Source organism: Diabrotica undecimpunctata, chromosome 3, assembly GCF_040954645.1.
Source record: "Diabrotica undecimpunctata isolate CICGRU chromosome 3, icDiaUnde3, whole genome shotgun sequence".
Taxonomy (NCBI): domain Eukaryota; kingdom Metazoa; phylum Arthropoda; class Insecta; order Coleoptera; family Chrysomelidae; genus Diabrotica; species Diabrotica undecimpunctata.
Window position 1 is genome coordinate 40,564,505 of NC_092805.1, and position 23,845 is coordinate 40,588,349.

At 30.6% G+C, this 23,845-nt stretch overlaps 1 protein-coding gene across 1 annotated transcript; it reads right to left on the reverse strand.

Annotated features, from left to right (window-relative positions):
* Nucleotides 1–6,335: 6,335 nt before the first annotated feature.
* Nucleotides 6,336–22,920, reverse strand: LOC140435754 (salivary protein Tsal2A-like). The gene is made up of 6 exons (XM_072524474.1): nucleotides 22,826–22,920; nucleotides 22,586–22,753; nucleotides 17,377–17,652; nucleotides 10,158–10,427; nucleotides 9,982–10,039; nucleotides 6,336–6,786 (listed from the first exon to the last, which is right to left on the reverse strand). The coding sequence occupies exons 1-6, from the start codon at nucleotides 22,911–22,913 to the stop codon at nucleotides 6,336–6,338; spliced, it is 1,311 nt and encodes a 436-aa protein (XP_072380575.1). The 5' UTR covers nucleotides 22,914–22,920.
* Between the last annotated feature and the right edge of the window lie 925 nt (nucleotides 22,921–23,845).

Genomic DNA, 23,845 nt, shown 5'->3' on the forward strand with positions numbered 1-23,845 from the left:
TGGGTCGAACTGTATCAATGTTATAGGTTTCCGGGATAATAAAAGTGGCTTATAGGCTAGCTGAAACAGTGAGAAATGCACCGAACGCTTTTCATGGTAATGGCATTTGGCCTATAGATTAAAATGTTTTTAAAGAAACTAATTTTGCAGCTTCAATGATGTTTGACAGTGCATCAAACTCTAATTATGAATCCCAACAATAAGTATCCTCTTCTAAAGAAGATAATATTCCATTGGCAGATCGAACGAAAAGAGCAGAATCAACTTTATTAAATACTATCAGTTCAAGATACATATTTCGCCGTTACCTATAAAGAAATCAAAATCATCAAAAGTTTGCTGCTCCCAGAATGCAGTTGACTAGTTCCCTGTACAAAAACGAACTTAAGCACGAGCTGAGGGATCTAAAGTAAAATCGGTTAAAACTACTTAAACTTGTCAAAAATTGGTTGTCAAAAAAGGTAGCAAAATAAGTCTAGTTAAATTTGACAGCTGGTATTGTGAAATATGCGAGTCTAAATCAGTCGAAGAACTGATCCAATGTCTTAAATGTAAAATTTGGTTTCATGCAAAAGATCTTTTATTGTTCAAATTGTATAACTTAAGATTTAGATTTATAATATTACATGGCAATACAGATTTTTTACATTTAGGTTAAGTTTATAACTTACAAAATGTTGAATATTAATAGTTTATGTTTCTTAATATATACACGTTCCTCGTGTTTAAATATAGGTTTTAAAATCGGTCCAATTTAGGGCGCTAATGGTCCAATTAAAGATGCCGGTATCCCAAATTGGACTTTTGTTTATATTTTTTTCATTCGAAAATTAAATATTATAAACTACCAAGTATCTATTATTTGTGATTTTTGAACCTTACCTTATATAATAATACCACATAATCTTAGTGTGATTATAATAGTGTGATATAACTGGAATAAAAAACCAATCTTATACTTATACATAGATAATTAAATATTATTCTTTGCAAACAAATTATTTAATGAAAATTCGTTTGAAAATTTTTTATTTGGGATTTTTATGAAATAAAATTAAGTTAAACATTTTTTTTTTCAATTTCATCAAGAATTGAGAAATATTATTCGCTAAGTCGCCTTTGTTTTGATCTTATATTAGATCAATTGTCGATTATGGATGCATATTATATGGTTCAGCAAGTAAACATATTCTGAAAACAATAGATGTGTTTCAAAACGTAGCATTGCGTATTTGTTTGGGTGCCATGAAATCGACGCCTATTAATGCTCTACATGTGGAAGCTCTAGAAAATCCCTTGCGCTATAGAAGAGAACACCTCAGTCAAAAGTTTGTTATTAATATATAAAATCGTAACACTACTCTCTACTCAAATATCAGAAAACTGAACGAAGAAGATTTAACTAATCGATATTGGAGACTTAAGAACTCACCTCCACTTTGTGAGGCTTTTAGAAGCCTAATAAATTTTGATTATGACTTTAAATCAGAGGATAATCTTAACATCGAACATTTTTATTCGTGCTTGCAACCCATTACTGTGATACAACCGAATTAATTAAATTTTCCTAGTAATAACTCAAATATATATGTCTTTCAAATTAAAAAACTTGTTTATGACATTTATAAAAACCGAAGAGTTGTTAATTTTTTGTGGGTTAAAGCACATATAGGTCTTAAATACAACGAACATGTTGACCTATTAGCTAAAAAGGCCATTGATACCGGAACGCAAGCTGGTCACCAAATCTGTAGACAAGACGCATTAACAATAATTAAAAATAATATCAATAGTAACAAAGTGGAGAAATAAAAGACAAAGAAGGTGGCTACTTCATCTATTTATTGAAGACGTTTCGCTTTCTGCTCAGAAAGCATCATCAGTTCATCTAAAAAGAACAATATGAAACCAAACATCCATAAAGAAGTTACAATAAAAGTGTGTTACCTTACAAAGACATGTAGCAGTCAAAGATGTTAAAAATATAAAAAAGCTTACGAAACTGGACATTTAGAGTAAAGTTGTATAAATCAATTAATTGAAACTTGGTATAGTTTGCAATTTAACAAAATTAGCACAGTAAAAGAACATGTGATAAACATACATGTATATAAAAAAGTTATTATAAAAACTTAAGTAAAAAACATTAAGATTTATTTTAAAGTGTAAAGAACTAGAAAGATCTTTCTAGTTCTTTACACTTTAAAATAAATCTTAATGTTTTTTACTTAAGTTTTTATAATAACTTTTTTATATACATGTATGTTTATCACATGTTCTTTTGCTGTGCTAATTTTGTTAAATTGCCAACTATACCAAGTTTCAATTAATTGATTTATACAACTTTACTCTAAATGTCCAGTTTCGTAAGCTTTTTCATATTTTTAACATCTTTGACTGCTACATGTCGTTGTGAGGTAACACACTTTTATTGTAACTTCTCTATGGATGTTTGGTTTCATATTGTTCTTTTTAGATGAACTGATGATGCTTTCTGAGCAGAAAGCGAAACGTCTTCAATAAATAGATGAAGTAGCCACCTTCTTTGTCTTTTATTTCTCCACTTTGACCGAAAAACCCAACACTCTTCGAGTGTACCTTAGTTTATTTTGGATTGACGGTCGTACTCCTTTTCTGTCTATATATATATATATATATATATATATATATATATATATATATATATATATATATATATATATATATATATATGTATATATATATATATATAGTACGCAGACTTCCTCGCAATATGCTTCTATACAGCCTTTAATCCCATGTGATTATTGGTTTAAAAATTATTCTGTTTCACGAAGGTATATAACATCCATAATTAAAATAAAATTTGGACACGCCTGCTATCCTAGTCATCTGTCCAAACTAAAAATCGTAAATTCAAATTTATGTCCAGACTGTCAAAAAGAAGGTGATCTAGATCACATTTTCTTCGAATGTAAAAAATACACAAAACAAACTGAAATTCTAATAAAAAATTTAGTCAACATCAAAATTTTTCCTCCGTACAATATGTGCTATCTGCTATCTCTAAATATAAGAGTTGTAAATGAAGGTTTGATGATATTTATTTGCAAAAGTAAGCTTAATATTTAACTGTTATTAGAATCCTAACCTCTGTTTTACCCCATTTGTTATTACCTTTTATCCGTGACCCAATCTAGTTTGTCTTAAAAGCAATGTCTTGATGGGTCCCTAGACGAGAAACGACTGTCCATGTTTTATCTCTATCCTATCCTTAATAATAATTTTAATGCTTAAAATTTTTAATGCTACTTAAGTTTGAAATTTATATTATCTTTTTATATTGTACTACACAATCTTCTTTCTGGGTAGAATATTTTCATGTTTCTAGCCATGTGATTGGCTGTATGGCACTTGCCTATGCCATTTAAACAAACAAAAAAGTCGCCTTTGTTTTTTATTAATAAAAAATAAATGTACTTCAGTTTTTCACAAACTTTAAATCTCTTCGTGATCACTTTCACATTGTCCATTTTCTGTAGGTTTTCGTTTATTTATCAGTAAATTTAATAAATATTTAAATAAAAAACTGATGATATGTTTTTTGTACACACTTATGACAAATCAAAGAACGGAAAAGAAAAGTATTTTTAAACTGTGTAAAAATTTTAATCCCCAGCATGATGCTTTCGGCATACAAAGCCATCCTCAGAGCTATATTCAAGTTTTAAAAAACACCACTCAAGAGAGATCCCATTTGATGAAAAATTCACAATTTTTCCTTTTTTATATAAAAGTTAAAAAACTCTATCTGTCGCTTCATGGTCGGGTTCTTAAACCCATATCATAAACAAATTTTTTAATGTGTTTTTTGTGGAGTCCAATGTTCTGTCTTTTATATGTTTTTTCTAAGAAGTTTTTGTTACTTTTTAACTTTTATAAACAAAGGAAAAAGGATTTTTTACCAAATGGGATCCCTCTTGAGTAGTAGTGCTTTTTAGAGCTTGACCATAGGTCTGAGGATTGATTTGTAAACCAAAAGCACCCAGAAATTAAATTTTTTACACACTTTAAAAATACTTTTCTTTTTCTTTTTTTATTCATAATTATTTTCCACAAATAAAAATATGGATTCTCTGTTAAGACTTACAATCGATTAACATTACTTTTTCCAGATATAGATTTTCTGGCATATTTTTAAGAGAGATAACAACTGACTGAGTGGAATATCTCTCTAAAAGCCTCATTTTCTTAGATAATTTCCATCTTTTTCTAAAGGTGCCTACCTTCTAGTAATGTTGACGATCACATTGACCAATCTTATTCCATTTACAGCAGCTCGAAATAGATCAGTTAGACCAGTCAATTTCCTAAGATTAGCTAGCCAGGATATAGTCTACGTCCAGGCCTTTCTTGCCCTTAATCTTGCCTTATAGAATCAACTGTAGAAGTCGGTATTTGCTATTACGCATAATGTGGCCAAAGTAGAACAATTTTTTGTTTTTCGCGGTGTTAATAATTTCTTTGCCTTTTCATAGCCTTAATTATACGATTTTAGACAATGTTTACTTCATTTACAATTTTGAAGATGAATTGCTAAATTAATACAATATTAAACTTTCTGAAGTTGAAGATGTTTGAGCTAATCTTATATAATATTTTAGTATTATGGAGAAACCTCAGAAGAATCATTAAACATGTATTATTTTTTTATTCGAATAAATTTCTTTACGTAGTTTAATTTTTTCCTTCCACCACAATTAGTATAATCAAAAGAGATATTAAAACATTATTGTGATTTCTTTAACAACTAATTAAACATTGGTGTGCTCCGAAATAAATTTTACATTTACCTTACAGATAGGTAACCGCAGCATAATTTGACGTGAAAAGACTGTGGCTGCGAATTTGGCGATCGGTAAAAAAAAATCGGTTGCCTGTAAAGTCGGTTTTACGGGCGAAGATTTTACGTGACAACGTCTTTTTCTCGGTAGAATATTTATTGATATGAATATTATTAAATTGCACAATAGGAACAAGGAATTGAATGAAAATAAGAATTGCACAAATTTTAACTATAGAAATATATTTTGTTTACTAAAACATTGTACATGTAAACTTAAACTTAACTAATTTCTATTTGAGTGATTTTGTTGAGGATAGGACGATGATAGGAGAAATATGAAATGAAAGGAAGTGTTTCTGCTGTAATGTGTCTTGAACGCCAAGAACGCTCGAGAAAGACAGAGACACAAGCACGCACCGATTTAACGCGCCTAATTCTCTAGTGCTGCGCGCGCAGCGGACCGATAATGTTTGAGTGGGAGAGAGACGCAAGGCATTCGCCGGTCCGGCGGGCCTCTCTCTCGTTCGGTGACTCATCGTAACAGACGTGAGCGGGCGTTACACTTTTTCATGAATGACTCCGAGCCACAACCTAATTTAAGACGTTGTCACGTCAAAATATAATACACAACTCGAGCTTCCATAATAAATGAATTGCCAAACTAGAATTACGCTGGTTTTTATAAGTAGATTAATTTGATAAGGCGACTTTACGAAAAAGTTACGTGATTCTCCAAAAGTGACTTATTTGTTATGAAAGTTGTACAACAGATTAAAATATCATTTTGTTGTCGTCCTAGCCTTAAATAGAAGGAAGACAGAAAAAATTTAGTGTAGTGACTACAGATGGCAATTGATTGGATCCCCCGTCGCAAGGTAGGGTTTGTTTTTTAAATGTTAAATTAAAAGTTTCTTTAAAAAAATTTATTTTTACAAGAAAAGATACATGTTTTACATAAATGGTTTACTTTGCTAAATTTTTAATTCATAGTAAATTAAATTCTTTTAATAAAAAATTAAGTAATCGTGTGAGAGAAAAAAATAAATATAGCATTTAAATTGTTTATTTGTTTTATTTATAAAGTTCTTATAGAGATTTCAAACACCTTGTACAGGGTGAAATTGATGTTATGAACGAACTAATTTTTTGAAGCTGGACCTCATTATTTCTAGTTTGAATAGATCAGTTAACTTAGTGGTACTAATGTAACGTTTAACCAACATATAAGACACATCGAACTTACCGTTCAAAAGTTATGACGAATAGAAATTTCCGTCAAAATTCACAACTCACCCTACATATTATTAAACAATGGGAGCAGACACTTTTTAATGGAAATTTGTTATTCCCCCTAGAGTCCTCCAAACGATGTAGGAGTATGCACAGTTCATCATGACTTATCCTGTATTTGTTATATTAAAGACAATATTTTGGTTTTAATTTTTTGTAAACTATTTATTTATATTTATTGCATTACATTTTCTAAAATATTAACTCAATACTTCCTTGATTATATTTTATTTTTCTTGCGTTTTAATACCCCACGAACTGTAATATACGGGATGGTATTAACAACATATCTTAACTCATTGATGTCACAACAATATATTAAACCTTTATAAATACTGGTATTAAAATACTGGTAGTCCCAATCATAATCCTTACAGATATTTTTACACAGAATATCGTTTTCAGACATTTTCGTTAAAAATGGATTATTTATATTAACGAATGCTATTCCATTTTTTGTTTCGACATCTACAACAATCTTCCAGATAAACTTTGGCACTGGAAGTCTATTTTTTGGTGCGAGAAATATCTTTGTTAATTCAGTATTGGCATTTGGAAGTTCCATAACTTCATGGGTGCCTGTGATTATCGTGAAGTTGTGCTGGTAGTTTGCAGCGTTTCGCCTAATTGCAGCTTCTAAACGGACCCAGTTGCCGCCATTGATACTTTGCCTAAAAATATTGTAAAATGTTAACCAAAATTATTTCTTTTCTATGGATTTAACCTTGTGACTTATATGCGGGATATGGGCTAGGTTCGGGATTCGTGCATATACGTAATGTTTCTTTGATGATTTTACGTATATTTAGTATGCTATCGACCATTAAGAAGAGCATAGAGAGAAATACTGTTCTCTTTTAGCGATATTACAAGATCAATGTTTTGTGGGGTGAAGTTTAAGGGAAAGTTTTGTGTTGTTGGCACTAAATTATCCTCAAAACGCCTTACCGAGCCCGACTTTTTTTCTTATCCTATCAAGATCCTTACTAATATGGTTATATATACTTTAAGTTAAAAATCTAGTCTTTTTTACAAAGATAATGATTATCTGAAATCTTATGATTTGAGCCTTTGAAAATTATCATCATCATTCTGACTTTACAACCAACCTTGCGTGGGTCGTAGCCTCCTCAAGAATTTCTCTCCAGTCGTCCCTATCCATTGCCTTTCTCCGCCAAGCACGTATTCCCATATTTCTCATGTCTTTATGGATGTTATCAAGGAAATTTTTACTGAGTCTTCCTCTTCTTCTCTGACCAATGGGCCTATCACGGAGCGTTTTTCTAGCTGGATCATTTTGTTCCTTCCGCATTACATGACCTATCCACCTAAGACGTCCTATCTTAATATGTTTTACGATATCTGGCTCCTGATATAATCTATAAAGTTCTTAGTTATATCGTCTTCTCCACATTCCATTCTCATTCATTGCTCCATAGATTCACCTTAATACTTTTCATTCGAAATATCCTGACATTTTTTTATCACTTTTTGTTAGAATCCAGGTCTATGAACCATATGTTAGGACTGGGCGTATTATTGTTTTGTAGAGTTTTATTTTTGTATTTCTCAATACAATTGTAGATTTAAGGGGGAGATTGAGCGTAAAATAGCATTTGTTGGCCGAGCAAATTCTGCGGTTTATCTTTGCGGTAGTATTATTTTCAGTGTTAAGGAGTGTTTTCAGGTATACAAATTCGTTCACTGCGTGCTTATTTTTATATACTTCGCTTTGTTGGTGTTTATTATTAAATCCATGTAAGTAGCTGATTATTTTAATGCTACATAGGTCTCTCGTACAGCGTTTTCCATTCTACCAACAAGGTTAATATCATCAGCATAGGCAAGGATTTGCTCTGACTTGTGACATACGTATTACTTTTTCCAGAGCCAGATTAAACAGTATACAGAAGAGAGAATCTCCCTGGTGCAGACCGTTATTTGTTTTAAATGACTCAGACAATTCCCCCTAAATTTGTACTTTACATTCAACTTTTTTAAGAGTTAGTTTTGTTAAATTTACCAACTAATTTGGTATTTCTAGCTTTTTCATTGTTTTGAACATTTCTCTTTTATTCACACAGTCGTAGACTGCTTTGTAGTCCATAAATATGTAATGAGTATCAATACCATAGTTCAGTGTTTTTTTTTTAATTTGTTTCAGGGTTGCAGTCTAATAAATTGTCGATTTACTATCTCTCAAACCAGCCTGGTATTTTCGTACCAATGCGTTCTACATATGGTGCCATACGGTGACATGGTACTGTGAAAAATATTTTACACGCTGCATTTAGAAGCGTAATTCATCTGTGTTAGAGCATTTAAAGATATCTCCTTTTTTGTGTATGGTGCAAAGTATTCCAATATTCCAATCATTGGGGAGGGATTTCTGTGTCCATATTTCTTTTATAAGCTGCTGTAATACCATTATGGTATCGTCGATACCTTCTTTATATAGTTCAGCTGGGAGATTATCTTTTCCGGGTGATTTCTTTCTGACTAGTTTTTTACCTGCATCTTTAACTATAAATATCTGTGGTGGTTCCGCTTCCCTCTCGTCTGTTCCACTTACCTCATCTCTTTCGTCTTCCAGGTTTTCTTCTTCTTCGTCTATATTAAGTGTCTCGAGAGCGTATTCTTCCCATCTATTCAATACATCTTTCCTTGTTGGTAATAAGCCACCATTTGGACTTCTGCGTTAACTAGTGGTTGCCTTAAATATTTTTTTGTTGATGTTAACCTTCTTATAGAATGCTCTGAATTCTTTCTCTCTGTTTAAGTTTTCTATATATTTAAGTTCCTTATTTAATTAGATGGTTTTTTCTTTTGTGTATCCTCTTTTCTTTTCTTCTCTTTGTCCGGTAATTTCCTACAGTTGTTCTAGTTCGTCGAGTAAGCATCTTTCTGTAGGCTTTATTCTTTTCTTTTGTTGCATTCTTGCATTCATCGTCAAACCAATGATTTACGGGCACAAATTTCTATTACTATTTCATTTTTCGCTGCTGCTTTAATGTTTTTTCTTAATGTTGGTCCAGTAGGAGTCTATATCTGTCTGATCTTATTCCTTTACATTTTGATTCCTTAGCTTGTTGGTAATGTTTTCCGAGTACTGTTCTGCAATTGTCGCATATATCAGCTTTTGTACACTTAATTTTTTACTATGCATTTTATTTTCTTTAATGATGTTTGAAATTCTAGTCCTCAATGTTGAGATCACTAGACAATGAGTCTATGTTTGCTTCTCTATAACTTCTGCAGTTTATTACGTCTGTTCCATACCTTGAGTCTACTAAGACTTGATTTATCTGACTCGTTGTTCTGTTATCAGGATAGGTTCAGGTTACCTAGTGTAGGCTTTTGTGTTCAAAATAGGTGCTAGCGACTGTCATATTTAGTGCAACTGCCAAGTTTATCGGTCGTAGTCCATTATCGCTACTCATGTTATGTAGGCTATGCTTTCGTATCGGGGGCAAGAAAACTTTGAAAATTATGGTTTATGTGTTAATTGGGTAAAAAACCAGTTTTAACTTTGAATACCAATCCCAACTCTATGATAGCACGCTCATTTTACAGTTGTGAAAGGAAATGGCACATTTGAAGTTAAATCTAGTTCTTATTAAGGCTACTGAAAAATATTATAGGGAAATGGATGAAGTTTATCACCGACACTATTTAAGAGAGTAGTTAAGAAGAGTTAAGAGTTAAGAGTTAAGAAGTAGTTAAGGAGATGGGATTAAAATCAATTGAGCTTGGGCCGGCATAGATTCGAATTCTGTCAAGAGCGTAACCATTTTTTGTTGTTTTATTCTGTAGCTCCTTGTCTAATCGGAAAATTGCAGCAAATTTATTATTCCTTGAATACATACCTATTGACAGCATCTTTTGCTTCCAACATATTTCGGGCAACCCAAAAATTATAAAATTCTCTAATTCATACATCGTTGATTATATATATATATATATATATATATATATATATATATATATATATATATATATATATATACTGAAATACTTATCGTGAAGCAGATGTAATACTTACCACTGGGGGCAAGTGTTAATGTGTTAATGTAAAAATACGTTGATAACTGACCACTAGCAAATAAGAAATCTTGATCTGGTGCTAAATGACCCCGTGCTAGATAAGACGATTGGTTATTTATATAGCATTCTCCAAATTTCGTTCCTCCTAGAAGATTACTTATTTTAACTTTTTGATCACGTCTTCCACCTCTATATATTACTTCAGCGGCAACATCACGAGGAATACCTTCCGTACTAAATTTGGTACGGTTGGCAAATTTTGTAGCATCTAAAATACAATTACCAGTATGTTTACATATAAAAATCTCGTGTCACTGTGTTTGTCTAAGCTAATATTCAAAAACCACTAAACCGAATAAAATGAAATTTTGTAAAAGTGTATTTGTTGGTCCAACTTAGGAGATAGGATATTTTTCGATGAATGACCCTTATTTTTTTTATTAATTGTGAATTCAAAATGTTTTATAAAACTTCACCACTACAGTTTTAGTTCCTTTGTTATGACGTTATGACAAAATGACGTTTGTTAAACGTCATTTTATGATATTTTATAAATACATATACAATATCATAAAACGTGAGAAAAATGTGAGAAAATATAATGAAATTATAACGGTTTTATTTTCTTATAACAACAGTTACATTATAATCTTATAGAAAATGTTTTATAAGCCTCTACCTCTACTCTAGTGGTAGTTTATTTAAACATAAAGTGACGTTGAACAAACTAACTTCGTCTATTTACTTTCTTTGTTTCTGATCTATACCATATACCATCTGATATCAACTTTCATTAGTTGTATATGAAGTATTTTAGAAAAATGTGATTGTTACTCGAGAGTAAAAAATTTTTATTTTTGACAGAATTATGTATGATTAGAATTAAAAATAATTTTAAAATTTTGAACATTGTTTATTTACAATAAAAAACGATTTTTTAATATTGTCATTGCAATAAAGTTAAAAATATAAGCCTGTGCATTAATTCAATACATTTTAATAATTATAAATTTAATGAAAGAATTCTAAATAAACTTAAATTTTAAAATCTACTAAGATTGTTAAAAAATGTTAAAATCTAATTAACTATACTAAATCTATAAAATTTTCTATATACATTATGGTAATTGTAATATATTTTAATCGTAATTGATGATATTTTACAGTCTTTAATTTGCGCCAAATGTAGGCAACATTTCTAATTTAAGTGTGATTTACTTAAAATCGGGACTAGATCGTAGTATAACATACAACATACTAATAGTTATTTAACCAACAAATGTATTAATAAGGGAGATTAACAATTAAGATATATTAACGCGCGAGCGAAGCGAGTGCGTTAATGTTCGAGATTGTTAATCGCCATTTTAATTCACGAGTTCGTTACAAAACTTTTTCGTCGACCGTACTTTTCAGAAATAAAAATATCTTAGTTTAAATTTTTATTTACTTAACGATAAATAATGACATACAATGATAGACAGTACTTACAGCGGCTACTTCATTTTAAATAATTTTTTAGTGGGAATATAAATAGGTATGTTTGGTTGCCTACACCACAGGTAACTGCCAATCACAGAGCGTTAAATGTGATTAAATTAATTTATACAAGCAATGTATGTTGTATTGCCTATAATGAAATCGTTCATTAATAGAAAATCATTCATTAATTGGGGTCATTAATCAATGATTTTGAGGGTGTTAAAATCAATCATAAATGAACGGTCGACGGAAAAATAAATAAAATAACAAAATAAATTTGTACCAAAAAATGAATATTAGATGGTATATATTATTGGATCGCAGCAACAAAACGTTGTTCGTGATCCAGAAACAATTCTGACACATTTTTAATGTACTCTATCTTTTGTTATTTAGCTTAATGGTAGGGAGAATTGGGATTTTAAGCAATAGATTAAATTAAAAGAATAATTATATTACCTATATACAATCAGTTGAATGTTTATTTACCTAATCGGAAACCCGTGTAAATTCTCGCTGAATAGACTTTAGAAGATGAGTTTATTGTTAGTTCCAATAGTGACAATAGTTAAATGATCATAGTGATTTATAGAAATCGATGTACTCCAGTCGTCAGTGACGACTGGAGTACATCGCCATATCGTCACAACGACTCATAAATAAGCTGAATTTTGCGAAGAATATCAATTTTAATAATCTAAAAATGATGCAAAAAAGTCTACCACTTCTACCCTCTGGCTTTCCCCCAAAACCGTCCTCGCCTGGGAAAAAATCGAAGAATCTATACGCCGTAGAAAAAATTTTTCAAATTAAAAATGTGGCTGAGATCATTTTAAACAAAAATGTTAATAAACATTTTTTCTGTAGAGTAAACCGTTCCCTCAGGAACAATGCTTAAAGCGACCAGCGGTTTCGAATGTCAGTTATGCATGTGAAATCAATTTTAAATAAAATTTTTATCAACTCGACGGTAAAAATTCGATATCTTTTGAACAGAGCATCCTATCGAAAAAATTCAAAATGCGTTTTAAATGTAAAGAGTGTATGTTTTATATGCAATTTTTGTATTTTGCCGCAAATAAAAACAGCTTTTATAAAGATTTTAAATAAATAAAACGTTCCGTTGCCATTTTTTACGATTCTCATAAGACCAATAAAATTTATTACTTGTACCTATATGGCATGAAATTTCGGTTTTAAGTTATTGTAAAAATGTGAGACATTTGAAATATGCCTAAAAACGCTGAATTTAAACTTTCACATTAGAATTGATCTAGATCATTTAAAACATTTTCTTTTCGGTAACACAAGTACGTTTTTCTAAAATATATAATTCCAGCTACAAATTTTACCTAATACTGTCTTCGTGGAGATATTTTCCTTGACGAGAAATCGATTTGTAAGGTAAAAGTTTAAAATCTGTATTTTTGAGGCATATTTCAAATGACTCCATTTGTTGCCAAAACTCAAAAACTAAATTTCATGTTATATTTTAAATACTACACCCTAGCAATAGAAATTCCACTACGACTGGTCAATGACGTTGATAAATTTTATTGATCGCATGAGAATCCTAAAAAATGGCAAAAATCGCGCAAAGTTTATTTATTGAGCAGATTTGTAGAAATTGACTTAAAAGAAATTTTTTTTTACCACCTCATAGTTTTGTGTTTGCAACTATAATAATTTAACATCTGGTCGCCTAAGTCAATACCACCTTAATTTTTGTTATATTTAGCGACTAAACGGGGCTTTTCTTTATCAATTCCTTTCCTAGATATTGTTGGAACCATTTCATGACCAAATTTGGAAGAGATCATTAAAATATCTCGCTGATCTTTCCATTTACACACACATATCCCTTTATTATTGTAAGCACTCACCAGTTCATTTTGTTTTAATTTTTGAGAAACAACTTCGTGTGGATTTTCCGCTCTTTCTGTTCTCAATGTTCCTGTAAGATAAGTTTTAACCGAAAGTAGTTTTTTACACAATGGAACACAATATTATAAAAATTATCCATATATAAGGAGTGACCAATATTTAGTTTCGAATCCATCAAATTTAGCACTACTTTTTCCGTATGATTACGTCCTCCAACTACAGGGTCACTAGCTCCACTATAAACTAATATGCGTTGAATCATCCCGGTACATTCTGCCAAAGTATACAGTTTGACACCATATTTGTGTCGTTTGCCCTTGAGAAATTAACGAAAACTAAGTCTTCCTCTCCATAAAATCATAGATTCATCTAGGGCTAATTTTCTTTCTGGATAATAAAGATTCTTCATTTTATTATTAAAAAAATCTAATAATGAAGATATCTTGGCAAGTCTGGACTGGTTATTGTCACTATTATTGTTAAAATGTAAGGCACGCAAAATTAACATAAAACGATTTCGGCTCATGTATTGTCCAAACACTGGAATACTAAATAAATGATTTTTCTTCCAATAATCATTCATACGATTAATTTTTATGGTTCTTATGTGAAACAACAAACCAAGAAAAATTTAAATTCTTCTAAACTAAACTAATGACTAACAGTAAAATCATAAAACATCTAACACCGAAGGCGTAGAAAATATTACTGAATGCATAGCAAAATAAACCGACGGGATAAGATTATATTAATACAACAAATTATTGGAAATGCAATATAATCTAAATACATCTGGTAATTCTTTCAAAGCTTACCCATGCTTTTACTTTTATTACTTTACAACCTTTTATTACAGCTAATTTTGTCGTTTTCGAGCACGTCTAGCTTGAATATTTAAAAAGTAAGCAATGAAATTGAATGTTTCATATTTTATCATCCAATTTATCAATGGGACAGAAGATATTTATTATAATTTTTGAAAAATCCGCCTAGATAACATTCATACATTGTCATATACTCAGAATAAAGTTTAACATTGGAATTCGAAAACCACACAAACTCCAGTATATGCCAGTGTTTCGAAGCGGCCAGCAGATATTTGTTGTAATGCGTGAAAAATCCGTTGAGATAACGTTCATATATTGTCATATAGTCAAAGACCGCGCGACTCGCGTTGGTGGCCTCTGAGGCTATATTCACTGAACGCGACAGTCGCGTTGTCGGACTTGAACGTGTTAAGAAGGTATTTAAATGGACAGTGCACGCGGCCTACACTGTTGCCGCCATTAGCAGACTATCCTTTCGCTGTGGTCCGTTAGACCAATGTTTCGGGTTAAGGGTTAAAGCAATTTTTGCAGTAGACATTCGAACTGTCCGAAAAATATTTGTTAAGTGGACCAAGCATCTTTACACTTGCTTAAAAAAAAACTTACTTTTGAAACATTGGAAGAAATTCAGAAGACCAGTAAGTACAAAATTATTCTGGAGTGTACCGAAATTCCAATAGACCGAAGCAATGATCCTATTATACAACAGGCAACATTTTCTACATATTATGGAACCAATACCTTTAAAATACTAATACTCTAAAAAAGGTGAAATTATATGTAAAACATTTTACCTAATGTTTACGGAGGCAGTATTTTAGACAGAAAAATTACAGTAAAATCCGGAACTTTAGGACTTATTAAAGAAGGAGAATTTATTTTAGCGGACAGGGGTTTTGATATATCAGATCTTTTAGAGGAAAAAAGAATACATTTAAATAAACCTTCATTTAAAGTTCAGAAAGCTCAGTTAACAGAAGAAGAAATATTAAAAATAAGGGCCATTGCCAATCGTAGAATCATTATTAAAAATTTTATGGGCTTAAAAAAAACATAAAATACTGAAAAATGGAATTCTTTCTAAATTATTCCCATATCTGAATGAAATAATTTATAACCGTTTTATGATTTGTAATTTTAAAAATAGAATAATTAACACTTTGTGAAAATTATTTTCCTATCTCTAGATCTACCTATATTGATCAATTGGATTCCTGGTGGGACATCATTTCTTTTTTATTAGTTTTACAGATTCTAATATTTGTGACTTATTACTATTTGTCAACTATAATTTATTTTAAACTTGGAAAATATAAGAATTAAACAAGATTTAATTTTTGTTATTTCATTGGTTAAGTATAAGACAAAAAATAAAAAAAGTCATTTATTGACAAAGCAAAGCAGTTACATATAGACATATCTGGATAAATATTCACCATATTTCAAAAATATATGAAACACTGAGTGGATCTTTTTGTTAAAATGTTTTTAAAATTGTGTAGGTACCTAGAAAATGGATAGCTAAAAGGAGGTTTATTTACTTGCTTACAGGTGTAATTCAAATTTTAAAAAATTTCTATAGGTTATATTATTGTAAAGTTGAAAAATGTTTACCAAATTTTGTTGCAAGCCAAGTTGTTTAAGATCCTCTTATTGGTATTTGTATCTTAAAAACTAAAAATAACACGAAGTTATCTAGCACACAATTTTTTACATGATAAGTATTTTGTTTAAGATAAAATAAACATACACTGAGACTTCTGAAAATTTTATTAAAACAAATAAATGTAAGTTTATCCACTTCCACACCACAGTATTCTTTAGAGAAATGCTGTAGGATAAATGTCGCCTTAAATTTTTTATTATAGTGAAAAGTTTTGCCAGTAGACTTATTATACATTATGCAGCGATAAGTTTCTTTAACAAATTTCCAATAGATATACGAATGAATTTACATCAGTCAAACTTTCGAAGGTGTGTACATCAATACTTTTGTGTGCTAGAGCCATATTCTAAAAATAACTTTTAATTATGTTTTATCGTGTTTATTAATTTATATATTTTTAAGATGTATTTCTGTACCTTTGACTTGTCTCGTGCATGTACTTTGTATAATGTCGCATGTGATCAATAAAATTGACTTGACTTGACTTGATATACCCACTGACTTCAAAAAGTCCAATAAATCACAAAATAAGTCTTTCTTAGTTATTTACTGGGGTAGTTAAGAATATATTTTCTGATCTATAGATTAAATAATTCACTAATTTCACAAATTTTAAACACTGTGAAACTATGGCTGAAAATCCGCAATGTATTGAAATGTATATCTGAATCTAAGGAATAATATGAGGTTATGATTTAATACCAAACCTCGACGTAAGCGCCCCTTATGGATATTTTTTTAACTGACATATGACATGTGATCTATTGACATTATCAAAATTCAGCTTGTTAGTATGATTTTTAGAGGTCAAATCTCTGACGACTGGAGTAATGGTAAACAAATATTTTTTTAAACGTTGAAATGAAAAATCTAATTATTTTTGCCACGAGTTTATAATGGTAAATTTATTTTCAATAATTTATTGTTCTTACTGCATTTTTTTTAAGCGAATAGGTATTGTTTGTTTTTATTTACAAATCAACCTTCTCTGTGTATCTCCTAAACATAATTAAAAATTTTTATTTATTACATCCATAAATATTTGTTTATCATATTAATATAAAATTGTGAAATGAATTTGACTCAGTATCAAAACATGTTAAAAATTGTTTAAACACAATTTGTAATCGAATTTTTATAATTTTTTTTTTAAATATTTGAGTATCCAAAATTTTGTTTGCACATCTTAGATACAAAGTGAAATTTGGCAAATATGTAGGTAATAACCTGTGTTTCATTTTGCTTCCGCTCAGTTTATATTGTCGGTTTTAGAATTTTCTTTCACTTTTGTTGCCAGTTTTATTTTATAGCCTTAGAATAAATCCATAAATAGTAGGTAACTTAAATTAATTACTTACACTCAATTTCTTTTCCAAAAATAGTATGCACTGCATATAACGGCAGTGCCAAATACTCATCGTAGCATATCTTAATAAGAGTTACAAAATCTTCAGGAGTTACTTGGTAGCCAATATTAAATAAGCGTCCATTTTTGTGCCCACAAGTATCTTCTGTTCTTTGTAGTTCTCCTTCAACCTGATTCTTACACAAGATATTAGAAAAATTAAAAGTATTTCCTTTAATATTTAAAATATTACCAGTAAGGCATCGTCCGTGTTCTAGACTTGTATTCGCTAGAACATAATAACTATATTAACACAAAATTAAAAAAGCAGATAGAAAGAAACGACAAATAATATCGGTTACCCTGGTCAATAGTAGACATCCAGTCCAAATAATATAGATTACTCAAACTGAATGATAAAATAGAATACAACACTAAAAATCAAACAACAACACAATCGCTGATACACAAAAAAAGTCATAAAATGCTAATTAATGAACTACTTCAGTACCAAATAGAAGTAAAAACAATCCTATTTCTTAAGCCATGATATCTGTTTTCTTTTAATTCTTCTTCGACCCTTGATTTTACCTTTTATACTAAGCTGAGATTCTGTAATAATATCCTCTACAAACATTGCCTTTTGTGCAACCATATCTTAAACGACTCTGTATAAGTGATCGTATCAGCCTTCAGACTATAGGCCATTTCCTTTCCCGATATTTTTATTTCTTAATATTGTTTCAGAATATTTAACATCTCACCTGACAAGACGATGTACGGTGGACGCCTACGCAGAAATGCATGGCACCTTAAGAAGAAGAAGAATATTGTTTCATTCAGGCAGCCTGTGGCTCTGTTTGCTCTATTCATTTGATCTTCTACTTCAGTTTTGAGCTTTCTATAGCTAGATAATGTGATGCCTAGATATTTAAACTCCATCACTTGTTCTATTATCTGACCTTCCAGCTCCAATTTACATCTTAGTAAATTTGCTGTTGGAACAATGCATTTTGTCTTTTTGGAGAAATTAATATGTTAAATTTTCTGGCGGTTATATTAAATTGGTGCAGCATACGTTGTAAATCGACTTTACTTTAAGATAGTACTATTGCGTCATCTTCATAACAGATTATTTTAAGTCTGCTTCTGGGAGCACTATATATCAAAGCTATGGAAGAACATTAAATCGTCTTACACTAGTAATTGGAGATTTCAATGCCAAACTGGGTAAAAAACTTAACAAAGAAAAAACTAAAATAGGAGATTTCGGGTATGGCCAGAGAAATGATAGAGGTGCTACTTTGATGAACTACCTAGAAGAAAAGCATCTATACGCAATGAACTCCTTTTACAAAAAGAAGCCCCAATGAAAGTGGACATGGTTCAGCCCTAATAGATCTACAAAAAATGAGATCGACTACATACTGTCCACGGAACGATATATCATTAAAGATGTAACAATTCTTAACAGATTCACAAAAGGTAGCGATCACAAGATGGTCAGATCAAAAATTAGTGTTGACGGTAACTATGAAATGAAAAGAAAAATAATTAAAAACTGTGATCTAGTAGATAAAAACAAACTAGAGCAATATAAAGATATATACAGTGCCCTATTAAAAGAACAACTTACCCAAAAATTAGACAGTGATGATAAAGATATAGACGAAATAGACAACATACTTACAGCAACGATGATTACATCAGGAAAAGAAATAGCAAAAAAGGATCTAAAAAAGAACAACTATATATCAACAGAAACAAAGAAGCTTATGGATAAAAGAAGGAAGCTGAACGAAAAAGGCAAAAGGAAATCTATAGAATATAGAATATGTAGAAATCGATAAAACAAGAAGCATATTGATAAAAGAAAATAAGAGAAAAGAACAAAAAAAAATAGAAAAAGTAATACAGAACAACAAAAATATGAAATGCTTAAGACCGAAATTAGGTAAGTGTGAAATAAACAAAATAAAAGATGTAAACGTAGTACAAACAAACATTAAAGATGGTATCATAAATATTATCCACCATTTCTACTCAGAATTATATAAAACAAAAAAGGAACCACCAGAAGAAATTAAAAACCAAATTAAGGCTAAAATAAAAAATGTCAACTCAGAGCTAGAGCCAGAAATACGCAAATAAGAAATAAGGAAGGCATTGAAAAAAATTAAAAATAACAAATCACCTCGAAAAGATGGAATAACTGCAAAGATGCTGAAGTATGGTGGAAAAGTGATAATTAATACTCTACATTCCCTTTTTACCAAAATATTAAAAGAAAAAAGAATCCCAAACAACTGGAAGGAATCTGTAACCATTATCCTACACAAGAAAGGCGATAAAGCAGATATAAAAAACTACCGTCCTATAATACTCCTCAATGTAATGTATAAACTCCTAACAAAAATTTTAACCAATATATTGACGACAAAATTCGACGGATACCAGTCGAAAGAACAAGCTGGTTTTAGAAAGGGATTCAGCATAAGTGACCATTTACTAAGTATGAAAATACTTATAGAACGAGCAAATGAATACCACATTCCTCTATATATAGCGTTCATAGATTTCGAAAAGGCTTTCGAGAGTGTAGAATACTTGACAGTATAAAGTTCTTTGATTAACAGCAAAATTAACCACAGATATACGGAACTAATAGTCAATATATATAAGGAAGCCAAAACAAAAATGAAAGTATATGAAGGAACAAAATCAATACAAATAAATAAAGGCGTGAGACAGGGTGACAGTATAACCGAAACTTTTCAATCAGGCTCTGGAAGATATTTTTAAAAGATTAGAATAAGAAGAAAAAGGTATAAAAATTTGTGGACAACGCTTGAACCATTCATAGTTCAGGATTATATATATCTGGGTCAAACTATAAAACTTAACAAAGAAAACCAAACAGCAGAGATAAAAAGACGAGTTAGACTGGCATGGGCGGCATTTGGCAAACTAAGCTACATTCTTAAAAACAAAAGATATCTACAGCATCTTAAGACCAAAGTATACAATCAATGCGTACTCCCTGTTCTCACTTATGGTTCCCAAACGTGGATATTTACAAAAGCAAACATGGACATAATCATAAAAACCCAAAGAGCAATGGAAAGACAAATGTTGCACATAAGACTAATGGATAAAAAGAGAAACGAGTCGATAAGAGAGAAAATACAAGTGAGGGATGTTAGACAAGAAGTTTCAAAATTGAAATGAAGATTTGCCGGACACAATATAAGACAAAAAGAAGACCGATGGAACAAAATTCTTATAAGTTGGAGACCGTGGGAATATAAACGAAGCAGAGGAAGGCCCCAAATAAGATGGGCAGATGATATCAAGAAGCACGTGGGCTCTATTTGGATGACTATAGCGACAGACAGAGAAGAATGGAAAAGGATTGGGGAGGCCTATGTCCAAAGATGGACCGAAGAAGGCTAATTAGATATGGGAGCACTTAAGTACTCATAAAATAAAATAAACGAAGTTTAAGAGTGTTTGTTTTGTTTTGTAAAACTCATAGTTTTAAAAATTACGTTTTATTTAATTTATCTGATTGAATGGGAGATCTCACGAATCTGACGTAATTGAACCGATGGGTTGAAATTTTCGATGCAAGATTTAACGGCCATTATATCAAAGAAGCAGATAACACCGTAGCAAATCGAAATGATTGGAATCTATTCAGCCCAAACGAAAGACCATCTACCACTGAAGAGGTGGATCAAGCTATTAAAAAACTTAAAAATAATAAAGCACCAGGAACTGATCAAATTTGTAGTGAGCTCTACAAGAATGGTGGCGACGCCCTACTACAAGCATTGCATAAATTTTTGGGTACACACGAATTGGCTGCCTCTCGCAGGTAAGAAATTTAGGTAGGTAGGCGATAGATTTTATTGGGGTGGATGGCCAGTTCAAAATTGGATTTTTTCATTACCCTTTAAATTCATATACTTACCCTTCGCCGCAATATGTCTCACGGTATTTAATTTTAATGTCCAGGCTTCGACTCTACGCAGAAGAACTGACCAAACATAGCATTTAATAACGTCAATATGGATCTCTGAGCTTCCTAGTTTGTTCTTTTTGGTTTTATTTCTATATCTATCCTACTTATCGTTTAGTAGTACTCTTAGGTATCTGAATTTGTAAACTTGTTATGAATAAGTGTTATTTAGGTCAATGCAACAATCTTCATCGGTTTTGGTAATCGCAATTACTTTAGATTTTTGAAGATTTATTGTCAATTCCAGTGCTTCACTTGCATTATTATCTCTGTCTACAACTCTGTCTTTATAGTCTTCTTGTACTTCTTTTCTTTTTTCTTATACTTCTTCTCCGTTATTTGTAAACATGACTCTGTCTGTTTTTTAATATGCCTCCAGTAAACTGTCATTTCATCGTTTACGTGGTCTTCCTACTGATCGTTTTCCAATTGGGGAACCGTCTCTTGTCGTCTTTACTACTCTATTTGTTGTCATATGTTGCATTACAGTCTTTACAATTTATGCAATGCAACATAAATTGGGCAAACACACCAATACCTACACAGAGGAGTTGTTGCACACAAACATAGTGTACAAACCAATGCATTAAACACAACAACTTTAGCCAAACATTCTCTAGAAATTCATTCTTTTGATTTTGAAAATGTACAGATTTTGGAAAAAGAACAAAATTACAACAAAAGATGCATATCGGAGATGATTCACATAAAAAAGATCCAAATTCTATTAATAATAAGAGTGACATCAAAGATCTTCCATATTTATCAAAATTTAATAAATTGAGTTGTTTTTTAAATGCACTATGGCAGATATTTAAAATACCTACAACCCTGCATCACTCCTATTTTAAGATACCTGCCAGATGTCATCTGTCAATGTCAGATACCAATTTTTTAAAGTGATTATTGGAAATGGCAAATTTGCCGAAAGGTTTAAACAAAAATTAAATAGTTTTATTTACATCAGACCGACAAACCCAGGAAATAAAAAAAATTTTATTTAAATATTCACGGTCAGGAAATAATAAACTACATATATATATATATATATATATATATATATATATATATATATATATATATATATATATATAAATAAATATTAATAAATAAAATTTATATATATATATATATATATATATATATATATATATATATATGTATATAAATAAATATTAATAAATAAAATTCGAACACTTACTTATTCTAAGGTAGTTCTTCTTAGGACAATAAAACGTAAGATAGTCACCTTTTTCTAAATTAATTATGCTATTTTCTGTAATCACCAAATTAAATCCGACTGAGCTATTCTTGAGTAATACTGGTACAAATTTCTCGTTTGTATCATTAGTTATTCTTATTCTACAACCTATTTAAAGAATTACTTATTATGAGTATTTAAGCACCGAACTATTCATCTATTTAATTTATGAATACTTACCTATATTATTGATGCAATACACAGATTTAACAGATAAACTAACAAAGAAACTTAAAATAAAATAAAAATAAACTCTTGATTTATTCATGACTACAATCAACGACAAACTGGATAAAAAGTGTGATATAATCTCAGTTAAAGGTTAAAAGGTGAATGTCGTAGAAAGTACAGCGATTTTTATACCAATATACTTCCTAATTCATGTTTAGGAATAAAACTTTATTAAAAATCTTAAATATTTTGCTCCCAGGCCTTTGTAAGAAATTTTTAAAATGTAAAGGTGTTCAAAATAAGAATCGATGGTCCAACTTAAAATTTGCTCCTATGGATAGGGTCATCATTATCACACAATCTTGTAGCGTTTACTGCTGTGTTTTATAAATACAGTTTGTTATAATGCTGTTTATATCATTTGTCAACCGTGTCAGAGGTCTTCCCGTACCTCTATATGCTTGAAATCCAGAGCTGAGATTTGGCAGAACGTGGACCTGCGTTCTTCATTGGCTAACTGAAACAGAAAATACATACTAGAAAGAAACAAAAATTAAAAACGGTAAACAATGCCACGTGAAATACCATTTTTATTTCTTCTATTAATACCACATATTTGTGTTTTACGATCCCTGGGATAGGGCAAAACTGTCTATTTAAGGTCGACGCGTGTAGTCCGGTCATTAGTAGGTAAATAAATATTTTAAAAGAAGTTCGGAGATATGTAATGTACATACATATGTACGTACTTACCTCTCTAACCTTTTAAACATAACCATGGACAGATACGGTCAGTTTCGTGGTAATTTTACTATGGAATGATGTAACGAAGTTGTGTTGGAATTTTGATGTATAAAAATGATGTGTAAGGAGCTATACTAAATCCGAAATCTCGAGGGGATACGCCCCATTGAGTTAGTTATCAAAAAATAAATATTAATTAATTTCACACTAACGTGGAATGCCAACCGTGTTCTTTTCTTTTTTTTACTAATATTTATTTTCTATTTGTGATTGCCGACGTGAACC

What these genes read in the sequence shown, in the direction of transcription:
- LOC140435754 (XM_072524474.1), bottom strand. Translation starts at nt 22,913, where the DNA reads ATGAATAAATCAAGAGTTTATTTTTATTTTATTTTAAGTTTCTTTGTT. An exon ending in GAAGAACTACCTTAGAATAA is followed by an intron (nt 17,653 to 22,585) that starts GTAAGTGTTCGA and finishes ATTATGTTCTAG; the next exon opens with CGAATACAAGTCTAGAACAC. An exon ending in ATTAACACTTGCCCCCAGTG is followed by an intron (nt 10,040 to 10,157) that starts GTAAGTATTACA and finishes TATGAATTAGAG; the next exon opens with AATTTTATAATTTTTGGGTT.